Source organism: Stegostoma tigrinum, chromosome 16, assembly GCF_030684315.1.
Source record: "Stegostoma tigrinum isolate sSteTig4 chromosome 16, sSteTig4.hap1, whole genome shotgun sequence".
In the NCBI taxonomy this organism is placed as follows: domain Eukaryota; kingdom Metazoa; phylum Chordata; class Chondrichthyes; order Orectolobiformes; family Stegostomatidae; genus Stegostoma; species Stegostoma tigrinum.
Window position 1 is genome coordinate 21,669,298 of NC_081369.1, and position 18,768 is coordinate 21,688,065.

The 18,768-nt window shown below is 42.5% G+C and overlaps 1 protein-coding gene across 4 annotated transcripts in view; it reads right to left on the bottom strand.

Moving 5' to 3' along the window:
- slc6a2 (solute carrier family 6 member 2) overlaps positions 1-18,481 on the bottom strand; it is a 166,832-nt gene extending 148,351 nt beyond the window's left edge. The window contains exons 1-3 of one of the 4 annotated variants that reach the window (XM_048546354.2): positions 16,764-18,481; positions 15,605-15,736; positions 1,668-1,905 (exon numbers count right to left, since the gene is read on the bottom strand). In XM_048546354.2, the coding sequence (XP_048402311.1) occupies positions 1,668-1,905; positions 15,605-15,736; positions 16,764-17,049 (656 nt within the window). In that variant the 5' untranslated portion in view covers positions 17,050-18,481. Of the gene's footprint in view, positions 1-1,667; positions 1,906-15,604; positions 15,737-16,124; positions 16,192-16,357; positions 16,488-16,763 lie in introns of those variants that run through there. The other 3 variants (XM_048546357.2, XM_048546356.2, XM_048546358.2) reach the window with 3 other exon arrangements.
- Between the last annotated feature and the right edge of the window lie 287 nt (positions 18,482-18,768).

Genomic DNA, 18,768 nt, shown 5'->3' on the forward strand with positions numbered 1-18,768 from the left:
AGACTGAAGCACCTGAACTAACCTTTTATAAACTCTCAGCTTTCCTGATTTAATTATTGCCCAGAACAAGACTATTTTTGTTCTCCATAATACCACAAACTACTCTACTGTAACATCTTTTCAAACCAAAATGATTAATGAATGAGAGACAATCATTTCTGTGAAATGAAAATGAAGAGTAAATCAGTCTAAACAAATTTAATCATTGCAACATTTCTATTTGTTTTCTGAACTCAGGTCAGGTGATTTATCAGGAACATTCTATAGATTACACTTAGTGAAACTAGTTCCAATGATTGTGGGTCAATTTCTTTAACTTCAAATTGTTAGCAACTCAAAATATTAGACTTGATGAAAACTATGGCAAAGATATGTGTAAAATATGCAGCAACTTCCAGAGAGTTCTGAGTTCACAGAGTTAAATATGAAAATCCAGAGCTTGCTATTGAGGATGCAATATTCCACTGTCAACTGTGGGAAGTAACATCTCGCCGTTTTGTAATTTAAGTGTATCAACTGGCGTAATGTCCCTGTACTTGCATCACAAACAGAAATTATACTTGCCACAGACCATTAGAGCTCATCCATCCTAGTCTAAGTATCCTTTAAAATGGTATGGTAAGTCTTAATATCTGTGATACAATCTTCCGTTCCTTCCTCAGTCCATTTGCGTGAAGTCTTATTCCTAACGGTGTTCGATATTTACACATTTGTTTTCCTTTCTGTATTTCTTTCCCTTTCTCTATTTCAATTTCTGGACCTGGAATTAACATTGAGTTGATTATTTGAATCCACTGTTCCTGTTTTTGCCTGCACCACCCATTAATTATTCTTGGTATCTAGTAAGGAGGTACACAATTATTTGCCTTGTAAATGCAATTCCAGGATGCCCAATCATCAGTACCATGGTGTTTTAATGAACTGTCTGCAGTACTGCACAAAGCAACACCAAAAAAAATCTAATTGACAATATAAGTCGAACGAATGCTGGTCAAAACAAAATCAAACCAACATTCACTGCAATAGAATAAACATGATTGCTTGTTCATGAAAATACATGTTTAATGACAGTCATATGGGTTTAACTTTACCAAAATTATGTCTGACAATATAAAAATGTTCAACATTAGAAGGAATAAGGTAAAGCATTGTATTTCTAAATGGCTATATATGTATTTCCATCTAGACTTCAAATAAATGGGGTTAACTTATTCCCATCAATATGATCTCATTCCACAGGAAGTTCACAGGGTTATCACAACAAATGCTACCATTAAAGCTTCTCCTCTTCACTTTCATGCAATTGTAAAACAATCAAGAGTTATAAGGTGCTTTTACAGTGAGAAATAAACCAGGAGATTAAATGTTGTGCAAGTGATATTTGGCAGTTTTCACTAATAGTCAGAATGACCTCTTGAAAATATGAGTAGCTGTAATGTAATGTTAGAAACAGAGCTTCTTTATACCAGCAGTAATATACATAACCACAAACTATTAGAGGATAGGGAAATCCAATCAGCTTTCCCAAAGTTTCAGTGAACTTCAAATTATGTGCTGCTGGATTGAAATACTGGCTGAAATGATGACTTTATCAATGCATTTTTCAACTGTCTGAAACATACAAGTTAGTCAAGAGTAAATAAGTTAAAACAATGATGCTAACTTACTCATAATACTCCGCAGCTGGCGTAATTTTATATTTGGAATATTTGCTTCCATTTCCCAGGACTGAGGCATTGAGTAGCTTTGGGTCAGTACAGTTGCGACTGTTCCAATGATTATTGCAATGAACCCACGGAAGGTCAGACGTAAACGAAGAGAAGAGATAGTACAGGGACCAGGCTATAATGACATTATAGTAGAAGCCAACGTATAGGGCTATAAGAATCACAGCATAGCCCACACCTGTAAGAAAAATTAGACATTTCAATTGTGCTATTAAATTCATAATTTACTAAGATATAAAAAAAACAGTGTCTCTTCTCCTTTCTCCAGCAAATAACATCAAAAGGATTCAGTTTATGTGGTCTGTGTGAACTTCAGCAAGGATTTCACAAGGTGTCACATGGGAGACTGATTAGGACAGGAATAGCCCTTGCGATCCAGGGCAAATTGGCAAATTGGAACCAAGATTGGCTTACTGACAGCAGGCAGAAAACAATGTTTCTACTCAGCCAATGTTCACAGTTGTTTGTGTGACTGGAGGCCTGTGTCTATTGATGCAACACAAGATAAACAGTGAGGAGAAACCTTTAGCTGTTGGTCAAGACAGACATGCTGATCAGACAGTGGCAGAAGAATTTAATCCTGAAAAGTGAAAGACGATGCATTTTGAGATAATCAACAATGTAAGGGAGTACAAGGCTGGAGGGTAGGACCCTAGGAAATACACAGGATCAAAGGGACCTTGGTGCATGTCCAGACCGCCTTGAAGGCAGGGAGACTGGTGGGGGTTGGGTTGGCAGGGTGGGGGGATGGGGTGCTGAGAGACTGGTGGGGGTTGGGTTGGCAAGGTGGGGGGGGATAGGGTGCTGAGACAAGGTGATTAGGATGGCAAGACTGGTCATCATCAGCTGAAACACTGAATACAAGAGCAAGGGGGCGATGGTGGAGTCATGTATGTTAGTTAAGGCACAGTTCGGGTAACTGTGTGCAGTTCTGGTCACTACAGTATGTGATTGCACGAGAGATCATATTGTGCAAAGATGTAATTGTGCAGAAGAGATCCACCAGGATGTTAGCTGGGCTGCAGCAACTCAGCATGGAGAATGGCTGACAAGGCTGGCTTTGTTTTGCTCACTGCAGAAAAGGTCAAGGGGTGAGGAGGTGGTGTTAAACGTGAGCAAGCTCTACAAAATTATAGGGCATAGTTAGGGTATATAGAAAGGGGCCGATAACTGGTGGCATAGATTTAAGGTGAGAAACAAAAGGTTAAGAGGGCATTTAAGAAAAAATGTTTTCACCCATCACCCTCTTGGTGACTAGAACTCATTGCGTAAAACGGTGATAGAGGCAGTAACCATCCCAACATTTTTGAAGTATTTAGATGACAACTTGTAAAACCATTGCTCACAAGGTCAAAGACCGAGAGCTGGAAAATGGGATTAGAATTAATAGGTCCTTGATGGCTGCCAGTCACAATGGGCCCTTTCCGTGCTGTAACAGTCTATTTAGAGCTTTAGTCTACGGCTTCTGAAAATCAAATCCCATTTGCTGGAGAAAGATTTGCTTATTAGTTTTCATCTTTTAAGCAAAGAGTTATGAAACATACTTTCTAACATCATATGTAGCAAGTTCATTTTGAAATTCTTCTGCAAATTATTTTAAAATTGACCTCAAAGAACAAGATCCATAAACGTGAAACGGAACTGCAGCAACTTTACTTTTGTAGTCTAATCAGTGTGAAAACAATGGGCCACATATCCAGGGAAGGCACATGACACACACCAACTCAGCTTGTGGCAGACAGCTGGTGTCCAACCTACAGTCACTTCTGAAGATATTGAAAAAGTAGCTCTGTCATAGCAACAAAATAAAAATACCAAGAGCTTTAGGAGTGCTTCTTTGGCATCATTCCCTCAATCTTCTGAGATTTAAACAGCATTGTGAAAGCTGCAAATGTCACAGCTCATCACATCTTTGCAAGTTTCCTTTTCCTAAAAAGACTTTATTTTGATCTCATTAAATTTCCTCCCCTCCTCCCTTGCAGGTTTTAGGATATGGATCTACATCAGCCACCAAAATCAATTAACTCAGCACTGAACAAAGATTAAATCTAAGATCTATCTAATGCGTGCACTTAAACCAGTTAATTAGCTTGAAAAGCTAACTTTTTTTCTGTCTTCCCAAATGCTGCTTACCTAAATAATTACAGTTTTTTGTTATATTATAATCATTGGATACAGTTGATTTTGATTAGTGTATTCAAATTATACTTTTTTCCTGGAATCAAAGTGAGCTGGAAGATGTGCTGTTGATGGAAAGCTTTCTCTAATCTATGCAAAAGGTGCTCCAACTCCCAGGCTCTGAGGATAATTCAAGTGACTGGTGTAGATTTTTCTATCACGCATGGTTAGTGCTCTTCCTCAAAAATCACTTCACTGAAGGAAAATGTCATGGGCTCTCTACAGCCTTCAGAAGGTCTCACACAGAAAGAGATTTGCATTCATTATACTTTCGAAAATAACTCAAAATTGTTTCTATGGATGAATGTATAAGTTAGGAGCAAAACTAGGGCATTGGCTGAAACTGCTGCAAATGGCGGGAGGTTTGTCAGCAATAAATGTGTCCAATAACATTCCTCTTAAGGAATTCATATCTTCTCATAACTTTGTCTTCAGCCCCTGCATAAAAGACATACATGAGCAACATATGAGCATTATTTGTTTTTCAGAGAGTTAAAGAATTCCTGCTCCATTCACAGCTGTGAAAGCCAACAAAAGGGAATACAATAATATAAATATGGTGAGACCACATCTGGAGTACTTTGTGAAAATTTCGTCTTCCTACCCAAGGGTAGATAAACTTTCTCCAAAAAGGCAGTACAATGGAGATTTACCAGTTTGAATCTTGGGACAGTTTTTGGTATAAAATTATTTAAGGATATGGACTTCACTAGCTGGGGTCAGTATTTATTGCTCATCCCTAGTGAAGAAAGTTGTGGTGAACTGCCTTCCTGAACCACTGTAGTCCATTTGGTGTGGGTGTACCCAAAATATTTTTAGGAAGGAACTTCTAGAATTCAAAACAGTGACAGTGAAGGAACGATAACATACTTCCAAGTCTGGATGGTGAGTGGCTTGAAGGGGAACTTGCAGGCATTGATGTTCCCATGCACCTGCTACCCAAGTCCTTTTGGGAAGCAGTGGGATGGAAGGGGTTATCTTATGAGCTAATAGGTCTGCCCAACAGGTTTGACATTCTTTCAAGGTGGATGAGTTAATGGAGATTGGAACAGGTAGCCAAAGGGGAAGAGCAAGACAAAATGTAGTGGTGGTCGGATAGTTTAGTGAGGGGAATTGACACTGTTCTCTTCGGTAAAGTGCATGACAGAGATGAAGAAGAATTTCTTCGCTCAGAGGGAGGTGAATCTGTAGAACTCTTTACCGCAAATGGGCTGTCAAGGCTGGGTCATTAATCCGATAGATTACCTTAAATCATTACAATTCAGTTGTTTTGGGGATTACTCAGGAAAGTGAATTTGAGGATTATCAGATCAGCCATGATCTCACTGCATAATGGAGATAACACAGTAGGCCTACTTCTACTCCTGTATCTTATGGGCTGATAGAAACTAAGTCATGAAGAGAACACACAATAGGATTACAAAAAGATAAGACTGAATTTAAGTCACTCAGCTTAACTGAGTGAGCCAAAATATAACAAATTAAGTATAAGGTGGGAAAACATGAACTTGTCCATTTTGGCAGGAAAAATACAAAAAACAAGCAACTTTTCTCAATAGTGACAGATTTCAGAGGTCTGAGGTGCTGTAGAATCTGGGTGTGCTTGTGTGAATCATGGCAAGTCAGTATGCAAGGTACAGCAAGTGATTTAGAAAGCTAATAGAATCTCATCATTTATCCCAAGGCCAACTGAATACAAAAGTAATGCTTTGGTCACACAGGACACTGATAAGCCCACGTCAAGAGCAATATGCAGAATGTGGTCTCCTTAAAGAAACATGTAAATACATTGGAGGCAATTCAATGAAGATTTACTAATTGAATACCTGGAATAGGTAGGTTCTCCTATGAGGAATGATTGAGCAGAATAGGTTGTGTACATTGGAAGTCAAGACAGGTTTAGTAGGAACTGCCAATGCTAGAGAATCTGAGATAACACGGTGTGAAGCTGGATGAACATGGCAGGCCAAGCAATGTCAGAGGAGCAGGAAAGTTTCTGAAGAAGGGTCTCGACACAAAACGTCAAACTTTCCTGCTCCTCTGATGCTGCTCGGCCTGCTGTGTTCATCCAACTTCACACTGTGTTACCTCAGAAGACAGGTTACTCGACTGAACATATAAAATCCAGAGTCTTGACAGAGTATGTATGGAAAGGGCATGATGTTTCCTCTTATTGGAGAATATAGAAGTATGGATCATGGTTTAAAAATCAGGGTTTAATTTAAAATAGGGATTGGACAAAACAAATTCCCTCAGTGAATTGTGAATCTTTGGAACACAATTCTTGAAAAGATGGTGGAAGCACTTTCCATAAAAATATTCAAGGCAGAAGTAAAATACCTCGTTAAAGGGTAGTAAGGTTACCACGGATGAGTTGGAATATGGATTAAAGGTTGATCAGATCAGCCATAATTTATTGAATGACTGAGCCTTTTAGGTCAGCACCAAAATTCTACTCTGAGTTCTGAGTTCTGAGAGAGCATCAATGGACTGGAAATGTTAACAACATTTCCTCTCCACACATATTGCCAGACATGCTCAGTTTCTCCAGCATTCTCTTGTTTGTACCAAAAATGTATTATGTCTAACCGAAACAAAGGCTATGGAGATAAAAGCAGATCATTAGAACTGGAAGTCAAGAACAGCCATGATCTTAGAGTATGGCAGAGCAGACATTAATGGTTTTATATGATAATCAGGCACTTTAACTATGCTGTCACAATTAGATTCCTTCAGTTGCTGACTTTTCCCCCCTCCACAAAAAAACCCGTTTTGATTACTGTCACTAGGGCTGACCTCATTCTATTTTGCTGAAATTCATCTATTTATCCAAAGAAAATTTATAATAATTCTATACATGTCTATTAGTATTGAATGAAAGCAGTCTAATTCTAAAATGCCAAAGATTCTTCTACTACTGAACTTTATTTCATGAAAAATGTTGATAGAATGGTTCAGTTTTTGTCAGTTTAAACATTGAATATAGCAAATAGAAGTATGTAAGAGTTGCAACACAATCATGAAATCTAATATAATAAAATGTGAGGCTAGATGAACACAGCAGGCCAAGCAGCATCTCAGGAGCACAAAAGCTGACGTTTCGGGCCTAGACCCTTCATCAGAGAGGGGGATGGGGGGAGGGAACTGGAATAAATAGGGAGAGAGGGGGAGGCGGACCGAAGATGGAGAGTAAAGAAGATAGGTGGAGAGGGTGTAGGTGGGGAGGTGGGGAGGGGATAGGTCAGTCCAGGGAAGACGGACAGGTCAAGGAGGTGGGATGAGGTTAGTAGGTAGCTGGGGGTGTGGCTTGGGGTGGGAGGAAGGGATGGGTGAGAGGAAGAACCGGTTAGGGAGGCAGAGACAGGTTGGACTGGTTTTGGGATGCAGTGGGTGGGGGGGAAGAGCTGGGCTGGTTGTGTGGTGCAGTGGGGGGAGGGGATGAACTGGGCTGGTTTAGGGATGCAGTGGGGGAAGGGGAGATTTTGAAACTGGTGAAGTCCACATTGATACCATATGGCTGCAGGGTTCCCAGGCGGAATATGAGTTGCTGTTCCTGCAACCTTCGGGTGGCATCATTGTGGCAGTGCAGGAGGCCCATGATGGACATGTCATCAAGAGAATGGGAGGGGGAGTGGAAATGGTTTGCGACTGGGAGGTGCAGTTGTTTGTTGCGAACTGAGCGGAGGTGTTCTGCAAAGCGGTCCCCAAGCCTCCGCTTGGTTTCCCCAATGTAGAGGAAGCCGCACCGGGTACAGTGGATGCAGTATACCACATTGGCAGATGTGCAGGTGAACCTCTGCTTAATGTGGAATGTCATCTTGGGGCCTGGGATGGGGGTGAGGGAGGAGGTGTGGGGACAAGTGTAGCATTATACTGCATCCACTGTACCCGGTGCGGCTTCCTCTACATTGGGGAAACCAAGCGGAGGCTTGGGGACCGCTTTGCAGAACACCTCCGCTCAGTTCGCAACAAACAACTGCACCTCCCAGTCGCAAACCATTTCCACTCCCCCTCCCATTCTCTTGATGACATGTCCATCATGGGCCTCCTGCACTGCCACAATGATGCCACCCGAAGGTTGCAGGAACAGCAACTCATATTCCGCCTGGGAACCCTGCAGCCCAATGGTATCAATGTGGACTTCACCAGTTTCAAAATCTCCCCTTCCCCCACTGCATCCCTAAACCAGCCCAGTTCATCCCCTCCCCCCACTGCACCACACAACCAGCCCAGCTCTTCCCCCCCACCCACTGCATCCCAAAACCAGTCCAACCTGTCTCTGCCTCCCTAACCGGTTCTTCCTCTCACCCATCCCTTCCTCCCACCCCAAGCCGCACCCCCAGCTACCTACTAACCTCATCCCACCTCCTTGACCTGTCCGTCTTCCCTGGACTGACCTATCCCCTCCCCACCTCCCCACCTACACCCTCTCCACCTATCTTCTTTACTCTCCATCTTCGGTCCGCCTCCCCCTCTCTCCCTATTTATTCCAGTTCCCTCCCCCCATCCCCCTCTCTGATGAAGGGTCTAGGCCCGAAACGTCAGCTTTTGTGCTCCTGAGATGCTGCTTGGCCTGCTGTGTTCATCCAGCCTCACATTTTATTATCTTGGAATCTCCAGCATCTGCAGTTCCCATTATCCATGAAATCTAATAGTTTTCTCCGTAATTACCTTTCCTTTTTTCTCTTGAACATACTGATTCCTAGTCATTCTAAGGGCAGATATAAACATCTAGCTATTTTCATGTGTGACCCTACAAACTGAATGTCAGCAAGCTGCTTATTTGCACAGTGCACAATAGTTCACTGCTGCTATCCTCACTAGCAATTTTATAGCATGGGCTTCCTGGATTGCAAGAATCGTAACTAACGTCTTTGCTGCATGTCAAGAAATGATGAGGCCAGATACAATGTCTTATCCCTTCAAAGCAAAAGGCCAACAATTGGTTACTAAAGCAAATATTATGATCTGTACCTGGAATTTTAAAAAGGCTGAATGGCCTGAATTCTGAGGAAGAAACATGTCTGGGGCTCGGTTTTCAGTACCGCTTACGGAACTGGCATTGTTGGAAACAAATGGCATGCAAGCCGTTGCCATTTATATTTGGACTGCAGCAAATTCAAATAAAATGTACTGACTAAATGCCTTAGAACACTGTTCCATGCCCCTCCCACAAAATACACCAGCACCATCCATCTTAACTGCAGTGTAGCGAGTAAATGGTGAAATGAAACGGCAGAACGGTCCAAAATTAAGCAAACGGTATAGGTACACCAGTCACATATTTTAGTCAAGTGCTTAAAATTAATGCAAAGGCAAATGCCACATAAGCCCTTATATCTAGACAGCCAGAAACAAAGTGGAGACAGTTTTGATACTTTAATACAAAGGCTTGGAATCCACTGGGCATCATGTCCAAGAGGGATGTATCATCTTTGGAAGGCATGCAATGAATATTCAGGCATCCGAGAGTTAGTTCAGGAGAAAAGAATACATAAACTAGGCTAATGTTCCCTGGGATACAAATTTTGGTGATATTACTTAATTGAAGATTTTGGAATTTTGGAAGAGTAACCAAAGATTTGTTTTCAAATAGTGCAACATTTAGGACAAAGGGACATTATCTCAAAATCAGAACCAGGCTAAAAAGGGAAGAATAGCTAAGAAACACATTTTCTCACACAGAATCGAAGAGGTATGTCTCTTTCTTTCTCAAAACACAATAAATTCTATATCAATTAATAATTTTAATTCTAAAATTGGTAAATCTTTATTAGAAAATGGTATTAAGAGGTTTGGAGCCACCTTTGGTTAGATAGAGTTAAACACAGGTTAGTTATGAGCCTATTGAAAGGCAGAACAGATGGAAGGGCTGAATGGCTTATTCCTGTTCCTAGCCCTCATGTAAACAACTGGTTTCTTTCTAAGGGAGGAACAGGGGGGAAAAAAAATTCTTCACAAAATGAAAATGAGTCTAACGTCAAAATATTGGTTCAGGAGGGGGATGACTGCAAACTCTGCCATGTCAAGAGCCTGAATCAGAAAGGATTCTTTGATAACAAGGTGTACAGCTGGAATAACACAGCAGGCCAAGCAGCATCAGAGGAGCAGGAAAGCTGACGTTTCGGGTCTCAACCCGAAACGTCAGCTTTCCTGCTCCTCTGATGCTGCTTGGCCTTTTGTGTTCATCCAGCTCTACACCTTGTAATCTCAGATTCTCCAGCATCGACAGTTCCTACTACCTCAGAAAGGATTCTTGCCAGTTTTGAAACTCCAAGGCTGTGACTCAGTGCTGTAACCTACATTTACCCTCCAAACAGAATATTTACCACAAGCAAAATATTCAGCAATGAATTGAAGTATTTCTAGAGACTAGAATAATCTGTTTAAACATTTGAGGAAGGATTCACTTTGATAACTAGCTATAGTATGCTCAAGAAGACATGGTACTTAAAACTTAGGTGTATCACTTGCATCCCTAATAAATAAAAAAAGTAGTCTTGAATACTCCAAAACATTGCACACAAACCAAATATCAATAGTTTCATTGCTTTGAAGGGCATGTCTATTAATAAATAAATAAATATATTTCTAATCAACAAAGGAATCTTCCCACATATTAACAACTATTCAAATTTCATTATCTGACTTGCACATATCTAATTACCCTGGAAGTATACATGAATTTTTCAATATAAAACTAAAACACCTCAAACACAAACTTTGATTCAAGCTCTTGGCCAAATGATAGCTTTTGTACCCTATGCCACAAGGTGCTAGGTGTTGTTCAATTTGAATTTCAATTTGAGGGACCAGTTCTGAATTCAGGATTCAGAATATTCAGACTGTGGGCGATAAGATGGACATTTATCCAGTTTTATACGGTTTGTGTTTCAGCTGGTTTCTGCCCTGTCCAATATTGAACCCCTTTATATTTTGGCAGGGAACTTTCAGGAAAAGACCTCCAGGACAAGAAGTCTGATTGCTCTTCCTAAGTTTAGACAAATAGTATCACTTTGAATGTGGATAGTAGTTGGTAGTTTACAAATGAAGCCAACAACTTTCCTGTTGAGTAAGGTGATCTGATTACTCATAGCTCCATATTCTAACTCAAATCTGCAAAGGTAATTTGTGTTGTGGGCATTTGTGAAAGAGAGAAGGGATTGGAGGAAGGGTTGGTAAACTGCTTTATCTGTTGGTTTTGGCTCCAGGCTTTTAAGGTTGTTTTTGAATGGTTATTTGAAATTTATCTACTGGATACCATATTTTTTGGAAATTGTTTCACTAATAGTCAAAAGGCAAGGGTGTGCATTACCACAAGAGATTTAATTCAAACCGTGATTATTGTTTTAGAATAATTATTGAGATCTACTAAATCTCTCATCATCAAAAGTGCAATTAACTTTAAATGGCTTTAGTATTTTCATGAACTTCCAAGTCTACATCTGATTTACTGTTATATTTAAAGCAATTGAATCCACATTAGCTGTTGCGAAAGCATAAAGTTGATTAATAGAACATGGTTGTCATCACAATTCAAAGAGTGAGACAACAGGTTAATGCTGTGAAATGAAAACAACATCTTGGAGAAACTCAGCAGGTCTGGCAACATCTGTGGAGAGAGAAAGCAAAGTGACATTAACTCTAGTCACTACCTGAGGGACACCTTTACTGGATTTACCCTGCAGCAAGTAGTGTGAGAACTATTAAAAGACCAAGTCCTCACCAATCTGCCTGTCCATAATAGTATTGCTAGGAGAGGCTTTTGCACAGTCCTTGGGTTGGCAAAGTTCCATTCTCACACACTGCATACTCACTATTCCTTTGTGTCACTCTACTATAATGCTAAATAGGATAGATTTTCAGCAGGTCTACAAGATAGGCCTGGGCACCCATGAGGCACTAAGAACCATCAATGGCAGTAGAACAGAACTCTAACTTATAACATCATGACCCTCACTCTACCATTACTTTCAAGTAAAAGGTCAAACCTGATTCAATGAAGGGCAGAGGAGGGCATGTCAGGAGCAGCATCAGCACCTGTACATATGGCATGTCAATCTGAGGAGACTGTATAGCAGGGCTTCTTGAATGCAAAACAGCATAAATCAGTCAATGTGCAATAAGCAACGCTAAATGACACTACAACCAACACATCTGATCAATGTTGAGCAGTCCTGAATAGTGGTGAACAATAAAACAACTCATTGAAGGAGGACAGCCAACTGATATTCTCAAAGATGGGAGAGCCCACTGTTTCAATGCAAAGGACAAGGGTGAAACATTTGCAACCACCTTCAGCCAAGTAGATGATGTATCTGAATCTCTTCCTGAGGTCTACAACAGCACAGATGTCAGTCTTCAAGTAATTTGATTCACTCCACATAATATCATCAAGAAATGACTGAAGTCATTGGATGATGCAAAGACTATAGGCCCTGACAACATTCTGACAATGTACTGAAGGCTTATATTCCAAGGCTAGCTGAATCCCTAGCAAAGATATTCTAGTGCAAGCTTGTATCTATTCAAAAATGTGAAAAATTGTTGAGGTACATCCTGTCCGCAAAAAGTAGGACAAAGCCATTCAAGCTAATTACTATCCCATCAGCCATGGCTCAATCATCAGCAATGGGATGGAGGATGGGGCAGCACAGTGGTGATTAGCACTGCTGCCTTAGAGCACCAGGGACCTGGTTTGATTCTAACCTGCCTACGTAGAGTTTGCACATTCTCCCTTCATCTGTGTGGGTTCCCAACAGGGGCTCCAGTTTGCTCTCAAAGTCCAAAGATGTACAGGTTAGGTCAAATGGCCATTCTAAAAATTTCCCCATGGTGGCCAGGGATATGCAGGTTAGGCAGAATGGCCATGGTTAAAAACCTCATACAGGGTTACAGGGATGGATGGGATGGGATGCTCTTCAGAAGGTTGGTGCAGACTCAATGGGCTGAATAGAATTCCGACGGCACGGAAAGGGTTTTGTTTCTATGATGTCAGTTGTGCTATCCAGTGTTGTTTGGTCCACAACATCCTGTTCTCTGACACCAGGTTCAGGGTTCTTCAAGAGCCATACCAAAATTGCAGCATTTCATTACAGTCTTGGTCCAACAATGGACAAGACAAGAATGTTAGAGAGCAAGGGAGAGTTATTGTCATTGGCATCAAAGCGATGTTTGACTGCAAATGGCATCATGGAGCTCTGGCAAAATTAAAGTCAGTGGACATAAGGAAGAAGACTCTCTCGTGGCTAGAGCCGTTACCAGTAAAAAGAATATGGTTGGAGGCCAAATATTTTAGTCCTAGGCGATTGTTACAACATATTCTTATGGCAGTGTCTTAAGTTCAAACATCTTCAGCTGCTTCCTCAATTACTTTCCTTCCAGTAGGTGGTAAGAAGTGGAGATATTCACCGATGATTGCACCAAACACAACTCATCAGGTACTGAAGTGGTGACTGAATCATGTGGTACAGAACAGGCTCTTCAGCTGATCAAATCTGTTCCACCAAAATTTACTACTACCTACATTAATCCCTGTATTCGGCCCACAGGCTCAAATGTTATGACACTTCAAGTGCTCACCCAAATTTTCTTTTAAAGGTTGTGAGGTTTCTCCGCTCACTAACCTCTCAGACAGTGCATTCCATACCCCCATCACCTTCTGGCAGAAAAGGTTTTTCCTCAAATTCCTTACAAACCTCATTTTTCACTTTAGAATTAAGCCCCCTGTTACTGACTCTTCAACCAAGACAAACAGCTGCCTTCTATTCACCGTGCCCATGCCCTTCATAATCTTATACACTCCAGTCAGACCTCCTTTCAGCCTTCTCTGCTCCAAAGAAAACAACCCTGCTCATGGAAAACCTTGGACAACATTTAGGCCTGGGCTGGCAACTGCAATTAACATTCACTCCGTAAAAGCATCAGGTCATGCCATTTCCAACATGACACCTCCTCTTCATATGCAATGGCAGAACTATCACTGAGGGCAGCACAGTGGTTCTGTGCCTCACGGTGCCAGGGACCCGGGTTTGATTCCACCCTTGGGCGACTGTGTGTAGAGTTTGCAGTCCAAAAGATGTGCATGTTAAGTGGATTGGCCGTGCTAAATTGCTCAGTGTCCGGGGACGTGTAGGTTGGATGGATCAGCCATGAGAAATGCTGGGTTACAGGGATAGGTCTGAGAGGGACGCTCTTCGAGGGTTGGTGTGGACTTGTTGGGCCAAATGGCCTGTTTCCAAACTGTATGGATTCTATATAAAAAAAATGGGAGCAGGAATGGCAATTCAACCCCTCAAGCCTGCTCTGGCATTCAACGTAAATCAATAAATACTGCAGCTACAAGAAATAAGTCAGAGAATGGGAATTCTGTAGCAAGTGACAACTCTCATCTCCTCAAAGCCTGTCCACTACCTACAAGGCACAAGTCAGCAGTATGTTTGAGTATTCCTCAATTGTCTGGATGAGTGCAGCTCCAACATCACGCAAAAACTTGATAAAGCAACTTGCTTGATCGGCCTCCCGTTCACACCTTAAAAACTTTCACTCCCTTCACCACCAACGCGTGGTGCCAGCTGTATGTACTATCCTGAAGATATACTAAAGCAACTCCCAAGGCTCCTTCGATAGCACCTTCCAAACCTAGACCTCTACCACACAGGAGGACAAGGAGCAATGGATGCATAGGAACACTGCCATCTGCAAGTTCCCCTCTAAGCCATATATCATTCTGACACAATACTACATACTGATCTTTCACTAAATCAATTCCCAATTCCGTACCATCTCTGTTGGTACACATGCACTACAGTGGTTTGAGAAGATGGCTCAACAGCAGTCTCCCAGACAATTAGAGATGGGTGACAAATTGCTGGCCTGCTACAATGGCAGGAATTTTGTTCTTTTGTTTCAAAAAAAACCTTAGCTCAGTGAAGGGAGATCATTTAAAATTGGACTGAGCCAAATTTTAAGCTGTCTCAACAGGTCATATTGTACAGTACCTATGTGGAGATTTTATTTTTCTGATCCGTCAGTTCCAGACTTGTTCATCAACGAGATCAATATTGTGAGTGGTTCGAGGAGCAAAAGGGAGGTTGCGCGATAGCCAATGCTTTCGTCAATTTCAAAGTTAGTGGGGTATTGTCTTTAATTTCTGATACGTTTTTGTTTCAATTGAATTAAAGTAACTCAGTGAGGAGGTAAAGTAGCAATACTGATGTGAAATGTCACCGGCCTAATCGAGACCATATCATTGTCTCTCTCTGTGTGTGTGTGTGTGTGTGTGTGTGTCTGGGCGTTTGCAGGAGTAATTATTCAGGAGCCGCCAACGTGCCTCTATCAGAGGAACAACAGGAACCCACTGAAAGATTTCATAGCGTGGACGAACTGGTTATCGACTAGTGAAACATTTCACTTATTGCCACTACTTCGAAGGAAAACACAGGAACAACGCAAAGCGTAATATTAACAGAAACCTAGTAGGCAGCCACTGGCCGCTCTTAGTTAACACCTGCTTTTATCCTCACTGCTGGATCGATACGGACGTGCATCCGCGTGTAATGCGCAGACCGTGTGTGACAAACCACCGAGATTAGCAAGGAGCTGGAAAATCAGCCTCCGTTCTCCCCCAGCCGGTGATTGTACTAAACTCTACAACAGACCTGTCTCCTTGCAGTGAGATAGCACAAGTAAGTGCCCACCTTTGAAGATGGGGCAGATTTTCCAGACAGTAGCTGCACCCTCTCGGTTGTACTGGCCCAATGCTAGTTCCATGTAGAATAAAGGCATCCCGGCAATTAGCAGGAAGAACAAGTAAGGGATAAGGAATGCACCTAGAAAACACAAACAGATTAGACACCGAGCAGTGAGAAAATGCCAATCAAAAAGCGCGTTACTAAAACCAGGGGATTGCTAAGCGCACTAACCTCCGCTTAGCCCGGGCCAGACTTGCTATAAAGAGCTCACCAAAGTTAAAACTATCATTTTAATGAAACATCGGATGGACAGACGTCCCACTGTTCGCCTGCCCCTGTCCCGGTGAGGTTATTCCGTACACCAGGCTGAGCCCAATCAGAACTGCCTTGGTTAAATTTGGACATTCATTCCAGTAACGGAGAAGTATACAGCATTAGGAAGGGGACAAAAAGAAGAAGCGATCCTTTACAAAGTAATATAAAACAAAGAACTGCGGGTGCTAGAGACCCGACTACACACACACACACACAGGTCTTTCAGCATCAGAAGAGAGGTTATTCTCCTTCCAGGAGCTGTTCAGTTTCTCCGCCAGATTCCATCAGTTCGCTCCTTGCCAACTAACAGATAAATGAGGAGAATGCGTAGGTTCGGAAAGCTAACGGAGAGATTGATTGAGACACCAATCAATCGCGTAAGGAGGTAGTCACAAGACAACTTCTACATATTTCTATCGACTTGCTCAGAAGGTTACCACATACCTCTGGGGCAGGTAGGGGTCGAGTCTGGCTCCTCTAACCCAGAGATAGGGACATTACCACTGTGCCTCAAAAGGCCTTAACCCTCCGCGCTGTACACAGTCTGTGGGTTAGGGTGTGGGGACCGGTAACAGTGCAGGAGGAGGCGGCCATTCGGCATTACAGCGTCTGCACTTGTTCCGAGACGCATTTAAGATTCACTGACATTCCGGTTCTTCAATACGCTGGCCCCTTTCATTCCAATTTACTGCAATCTCAGGCTGGCTTCAGGTGACACGGATTTCAATTTTTAAAAACACAACCTCACTTACCACCACCCCCCTACCACCCAGGACCCCAAAAAGAAAACAAAAAGGGAGCGATCGGCGCAATGTCACAGTGAAAGCGGGCGGAGGGTTCTCTCACTTACCGCCTCCGTTCTTGTAACAGAGGAAAGGGAATCTCCAGACATTCGCCAGGTCCACGGCAAAGCCAATGACAGAGAGCAGGAAGTCGATCTTCTTGCCCCAGGTCTCCCTGTCTGGGGCAGCGGCTGTCAATGGGGGCACAGTGCTGATGATGGCAGTGCTGGTGTACTGTAGCCCATTCTGTTCCTTCACCAACACCAGCTCCGTGTCTTTCGTGTCCACGCTGCTGTACTCCCTCATTGGAGCAACAGATGCCAGCTTGCGATCGGGCAAGATTTGCTTATTCATCACTCCTCGCGGGAAAACAAACAAACAAACAAACGTGGGAATGCTCTGGTGGGGACCAAAGTAAAGTAAAAAAAAATACAAGCCAATCTACCCCGTCCCCTCAGAAGGAGGGCAGAAACAGTCTGCTCAGGTCTCACTGATGGAGCCACGCTAATAAGTTCCTTAGCGGCAACCGGCTGTACAGGCAGGAAACAGCATGAAAACAGTTGCTTTATTATTTAGTAGAGGCATCGTGCTAATCTATGGCCAGCAACACACACTGTAGTGTTTTCGTTCGAACAAAAGGGCCGGGGCTAGGCAGTTGCTAGGGCTCCCTCGCCAGCCTGGGGGAATACAGAGAAAAAGTCTTTTGCTTGCGGCCGAAGTTTGAGACACACTGAGCGGCGGCCGATCTTCAATGTCAGGTTTTAAATCAGGCTCCACTCGCTTCACGTGGTCCGAAGTCTGTCCTTTTTTTTTTGCCAAACAGTGCCACCACTTGACTTTCTGCATGTCCTGAACCCATCCCAATTCGTGTCCAGTCCTCGCAGACTACATGTTCCGTGTTCTCCCCACCCATCGTATTTCGACAACACCCCTTTTCCAAGCTAACAACCCTCGCACACAAATGATTTAACCGCTCTCTACCTGCTTTTATTTTTAAAAACCAAGGATGACCCATTCTATCAACGATACTCACTTCCAGCCATCTCTGCCACCCCTGCGTCTTCAATTCTAAATTTATTCAACCTCCAATTGGAATCTTCTTTATTTGTCGGAAACATTTATGGCTTAATTTTCCAGGAACTCTGAACAAGGTTATCGGTCTCTGGCTGGTCGCTTATCACTTTTGTGTTTCACTTTTCTGTGGAAATAATCAGTTTATCTTGCAGTCGCTTTATACCTAAAATCTAGCCCCATTGAAACGGCAGCGATCAAGAATCTGCTCTCTGTCCTGAGTCCGATCCAGTGAAGTTATATCAGAGCCCCTTGGAGACCCAGAGCCGGCGTGAAACCGGTCTTCACTGGCTCTGCTATCATCGTTAAAGAGCGACACACGGAGTAGGTTAAAGCCGGTCTTTGGGTGGGAGAAAGTCAGCGACAGATCAGTGGTCTCCCAGGAACTTTTATACACTCCGAGCACATCGAACCTCAACACTTCGCTTGTCAGGCCACAAATGTTAATTCCGATAATTCAGCTCCCCTAGGACAGCGATGAGTCTGATACACTTCTGAAAAATCAGATTAACAAATAACGCAGAAAAAACAGAGGGACTTGTTTGCATCCAGCTTCTGATTTGAAATGCTTCCAGCGCCGGGTTGAAGTTGGATTTTGGAACTAATGTAGAATGGTTACGAAAGTCAGCAATTTTTCCGATTTGTACATAACTTGACAAATACTGTCCTCTGAATTTTGCTGAAACTCGGAAACGCATTCAATACAGTTTCTCTCTTTCTGAATGCAGAAATAAATGCAAGCATTAAATACGAACATCGGGACAGGTGTAGGCCAATTAGCCCCTCGAGCCTGTTCCATGTGCTCCATGCTATCCCTTTATCCATTGATGCAGAGATGTGGTTTTTGGTTACAGGTTTCCATAATCCTGTACCTCCCAGCGTGCCAGCGATTCGGACGCATCCCTCCTTTTGCGGGATATTAAGCATTGCTTTCCAGCTTTTTGATAAGATATGAATTGTATCCGCCTGGGGAAAGCACGATTATTTTATATCATCGACGTA